The sequence below is a fragment of the Propithecus coquereli genome, unplaced genomic scaffold, assembly GCF_000956105.1.
Source record: "Propithecus coquereli isolate 6110/MARCELLA unplaced genomic scaffold, Pcoq_1.0 Scaffold127, whole genome shotgun sequence".
Taxonomy (NCBI): Eukaryota; Metazoa; Chordata; class Mammalia; order Primates; family Indriidae; genus Propithecus; species Propithecus coquereli.
Genome location: NW_012136858.1, coordinates 6,490,891 through 6,496,156, shown reverse-complemented (window position 1 = coordinate 6,496,156; position 5,266 = coordinate 6,490,891). Strand labels below are relative to the sequence as shown.

General features: G+C 41.1%; 1 protein-coding gene across 1 annotated transcript in view; it reads left to right on the top strand.

The window, feature by feature from the left end:
• MDN1 (MDN1, midasin homolog (yeast)) overlaps positions 1 to 5,266 on the top strand; it is a 164,975-nt gene that overhangs the window by 136,897 nt on the left and 22,812 nt on the right. Inside the window, exons 79-82 of the mRNA XM_012638185.1 lie at positions 505 to 660; positions 1,140 to 1,303; positions 2,150 to 2,311; positions 4,837 to 4,974. Coding sequence (XP_012493639.1) covers positions 505 to 660; positions 1,140 to 1,303; positions 2,150 to 2,311; positions 4,837 to 4,974 — 620 coding nt within the window. The remainder of the gene's footprint in view (positions 1 to 504; positions 661 to 1,139; positions 1,304 to 2,149; positions 2,312 to 4,836; positions 4,975 to 5,266) is intronic.

Genomic DNA, 5,266 nt, shown 5'->3' with positions numbered 1-5,266 from the left:
TTATCCTAAGGACATGTTATATTTTGTTCTAGATTTACCCGTTTAGGGTTCTGAGCTAGGGAGGTGTGGTTGGAATCCACAGCTCATTAACTTTTTTTTGCCTCATTCCTTTGAATGCTTTGCCTTTGGATCATCATCATGTCACATACTTTGTAGCATGCTTAGGAAGGCAGCACAGGCTATTAAAGTTTTCCCTCGGACAGAAAAGTTTGGGGCTGATACTTGGACTAAGTTGATATTTGTATACATCCTCTTATTGTTATTTTCATGTTTTTGCCATTCTTTTAGTAAAAGTGTTTTGATACAAGGTGATAAACTTGTAGGTTTATCCAGGCAAGGAATTTGTCTTAGTCTCCTTTGTATCCAGCATAACTTGACACAGTGGTTCATCCATAGTGGGTGGCCACTTGTTAAAATTACAGCTAAGTATTGTTAATGATTTTCAGATGCTCTGAAGCAAATGATTGGTGTCTGTTGTTTTTTTTCTGCCACGTTACTTACTAGGAAACCAAATGTCGGATGAAAGATTTGTGGAAGATTTTTCAGAGCAAATGGAAACTGCCATCCGAGCCATCCTCTGTGCAATCCAGAACTTAGCAGAAAGAAACAGTAAAAAAGCAGAGGAGAATACTGACCAAGCAAGACCACAAAAAGAGGATGGTATGTCTGAAATCAGGCAAAAATTAGTTTCATACCTCATTTAATTTTGTGTTTGATTTATTTCTGTGGCAAAATAGTTAAGGACAGATGTTAGAAATAGGTGACTGTTGGCCAGGCACAATGGCTCACTCCTGTAATCCCAGTACTTTGGGAGGGTTGCTTGAGGCCAGGAGTTCAAGACCAGCCTGAGCAAGAGCGAGACCCCATCTCTACAAAAAATAAAAAAATTAGCTGGGTGTGGTGGTGTGTGCTTGTAGTCCCAGCTACTTGGGAGGCTGAGGCAGAAGGATCGCTTGAGCCCAGGAGTTTGAGGTTGCAGTGAGCTGTAATGAGGCAGTAACACTCTAGCTTGTGCAATAGAGTGAGACCCTGTCTCAATTTAAAAAAAAGAGAAATAGGTGTCTGTGCGTGAATAGAGATGCAAGGATTTGTTTTCTGTTACTCATGATGGTGTTATTTTCTTTGAATGAAAGAGGTAGCAGGCTTTGCAAAACTACAATCAGGACATCTTACAAAACTCTTAGAGGATGACTTCTGGGCCGATGTGAGCACTTTGCATGTGCAGAAAATAATTTCTGCCATTTCTGAGCTGTTGGAGAGGCTGAAATCGTATGGTGAGGATGGCACAGCAGCAAAGCACACGGTAACTAACTGTTTCCCGCCCCCCCCCCAAACATCTAAAAGCTGAAAATCAAATGTTCTTTACAAGCTGCTTACTCTTCAGAGTGGACTGAGCACAGGCAGAGTGGGCTTCCCCTCACTCCACGTGAATGGGTCCCAACGCAGGCCTCAGTGCCAGATCACTAAGAGTTTGATCTATTACACATGTAAATGTCATTGAGAAGCTTTGAAAAGCTTCGTGTTTGCTAGCTGCAGGTTCCAGGTATAAGCTGTGTAGGTGCAAAAATGCTAACAATCCAGGATGTCTATTACTTTAGGATTCTTTCATGTTCTAGTCACACACTCCCAAGTATTTGATGTTAGTGATGGATGTTCCTGCTGTCAGCTGAGGCTGAAAGGCCATTCTCTGTTGACAGCATTCCCTCCACAATAAGCCAGCAGAGTAAGAAGTTGTAGTCTCTGTAGTAAGTTTCCAGAGAAGCAACTTACTTGATAGGACATTGTATATTGTTCTATAGCAAGCATCGCCTCCAGTGCCAACTTTGAATTGGCAGTAGGATTTATTCATAAACATTTTAATTTTAAAAACCGATTTGTTAGCTAAATGAGATTTCAGTAACTGAGAATTTAAAGTGCATGTGTGTGAGGGTTTGTGTCAATGAAGAAATCTCAGTGAGCCGGTATGGATTGGGGTTTGGTGGAGGTTGGTGGTAAAAACATGTCCAAGTTGCCATTGGTGACATTTAGTACATTCACAATATTGTACAACCATTGCCATCGTTAATTCCAGAACGTTATTATCACCCCAAAGGAAACCTGGTACCCACTAAACAGTGCGAGCAGGCTTTTTGTTTTGTTTCACCCTCAGTTCTTCAGCCAATCCTGCTGCTTGCTGGTGCGCCTGGTGCCCATGCTCTCCAGCTACTCAGATCTCATCCTCTTCTTCCTGACCATGTCTTTGGCAACTCACCGTAGCACTGCGAAGCTGCTCTCTGTGCTTGCCCAGGTCTTTACGGAGCTCGCCCAGAAGGTAAGGACTGTTCACATGGAGTACTATGGGGCAGCAGGAACCCAGATATTCCACATCCATTAGTCTTTGGTTTGATGGCCTTTTATTTTGGACTGTGCAAATAGCAGGAGATGATTTGTTCTCCCTGTGGATTCTTGAGGGCTTTGTCTGGCACCCTTTTGCTAACCCTGTTTCCACTAAAGTCTGCAAATCTGGAGACACCCCACTGATGAGTTCCCTATACTCCAGAGGCTGTCTCACAGTTGCTATTTTCTGTTACCACACTCTTCTTTCCCCACCCCCAATTTGGAATGTATAGATAACTCTTGAGCTAGATTTGTAGGATAAACTCTTAAGACTATTGATTTTTCTTAAACCATTTATATTTAATTATGATTAGATGACAGTGGGCCTCTTAGTATTAGAAGGAGGGTTTCTCTTTAACAGAAAAGTCATTTGGTCATTCAGCTGTGTACCCATTACCATGAAAAGCACTGAGGTTGTAGAGATTGTAGACCCTGCCCTTGAAATTCAGGGGCAGGAGTAAGTGAAATCCAACAGATCCAACATGCTATGGTGGGTCTAGTCATAGAGGTATTCAGTTCTTGGACTCTGAGTTCATCACTTAACCTCTCCGAGCCTCATTTTCCACTTTTGCATAATGAGGTCTGCCTGTACTCATGAGCATTTTTCTGAAAACCATCTTCCTTTGAGTCTATAGGTTTTGTTTCTTCCTTAATATTCTAAGATTTTTTCCAGATCTAAGTATAATACAGATGAGATTCACTTGAGGAGGATATGAATTTACAAATTGATGAGGTTTGGATTTCTTGTAAACACTCAAGAGTTCTCATTTCTGAGTGTCTGAAATACTGGAAAGTGTTAAAAAGTGGGAGGCAAGCCTGGTGCTTCATATCTAGAAGATAAATACTATTCTAGATATCAAGTAATAAACTGAGTAATAAGTAAATTAATGAGTCTCAGGTTCGTCCCTTCTGTCTGGTGGGCACCAAGCCAGTCTTAAATCTCATCACTTCTTGGAGAAAACACTGTATGCAGAAGACAGTGGCAGGACAGTGTATGGTAAGGGTGCCGTAAGATTTGGGTTTGCTAGATTTGTCCATTGTGCACTGTTGCCCTTGTCTGACAAGCACTAAAATGACTTTGGCCTGTCAGACCTTTGTGTGTTTTGCTGTGGGAATGGTTCTGATATGTGCAGAATGTTGGGATCCTAGAGGCTGTCACAGCTATAGCTACTGTAGTAATGGGCCCTGAGAAGGACATCTGAAACTCCCTTCAGTGTGGTCTCATTCTTCTGCCTACATCCGAACATATCTTGTTTAAAATGAGGTAACTCCGCCGGGCACGGTGGCTCACGCCTGTAATCCTAGCACTCTGGGAGGCCGAGGCAGGCGGATCGTTTGAGCTCAGGAGTTTGAGGTTGCTGTGAGCTGGGCTGATGCCACAGCACTCTAGCCCAGGCAACAGAGTGAGACTCTGTCTCAAAAAAATAATAATAATAATAAAAATAAAATGAGGTAACTCAATGAGAAAATTAAGGTAGTTAACCAAAATGTATTTTCCAATTAACTTTTTGAGAATACATGTCATAAAAGTGAGTTCGCCTTTCCTTTGATTGTTGCTAAGTGTCCAAATTGGATTCATACCCTGAGTAGTGCTAAAGGAACTTAGAAGTAGGTTACACAGTGCTAAGATAATAGGTCTAGGTTGTAACTAAAGCACGAGACCCAAAGGAAGCTGTTTCTGTGTAACCAAGTCACGATCAGTGTTTGATGGTCTTGGAATTTAATTCCTTAACTGGCAGCTTATATTTAGTACATTCTCATCCTCAGATTGACAAAAATCTTGACAGTATTATATTTTCTCTTATTAAAATTTCTGAGCCAGATGCAGTGGCATGCACCTGTAATCCCAGCTACTTAGGGATTGAATAAATTAAGATGGGAGGATCACTGCTTGAGCCCAGGAGTTCAAGACAAGCCTGGGCAACACAGCAAGATCCCATCTCAAAAAAATAAAATTTCTGATTGAGACCTCCTACTTTTCTTCTACTTCTTTTTCTATTTACTTTTGTCCCATGGGCTAGTAGTTTTTTGTTTGCAGGCTGTTTTCTGACATGAAATGCAATTTTGTTAAAGCGATTGTTACTATGTCTGCGTTCTCTCCAGAGCTCGTTCTGCCCTTGCTCAATGACTTGCTCCTAAATTCTGTCCCTCTGGTATACTTTAATTTTTTATCTTGGCAAAGTGACAGATTACCACATGCCAGCAGCCTCTACAAAGTCAAAACCATTCATATATTCAGTCTCATGTCAAGCTGTGCAACTGCATAATAACTCTTAACACCAAGGAGGAAAAGACTGTCAAAGGTCTACTGTACTTCCAACAGACTTAAGATACTGAGCTAGAAAAAGAATTAAGTGTTTATTTAAATTGCTTTTTTCCCCCCTGTGGCAGGACTGGAAATCCTTTTTTTAATTGCTTTCATGTGTAACAGTTCACCCTCCCTTTTTTTTTTTATTCAAGGGATTCTGCTTGCCCAAAGAATTCATGGAAGATTCAGCAGGAGAGGGAGCAACTGAGTTCCATGACTATGAGGGAGGTGGAATTGGAGAAGGCGAGGGCATGAGGGATGTGAGTGACCAGATAGAAAATGAAGAACAGGTACGTTTTCACATGTGTCAGATAGGTACACAGTTTACAGAAGCTGACTCCCTTTCTTTTCAGTATGATGGATTTTATTAGGTTAATGTGATCTACAGAGCCTGGATATATTGCAGCTTGGGCAGTGGGTGCCAATAAAAACCACAGGAAGGCAACTTGCACCTCAGTCATTGGTTATGAGTATAATTTTAGCGGGAGTGATTTTTACAGTTTTTTAAAAATGGGGAGATACTTGATGATTTTCTACAGAGTATTTTTTGTTAGCATTTAATTGATGATTGCATTAAATAGT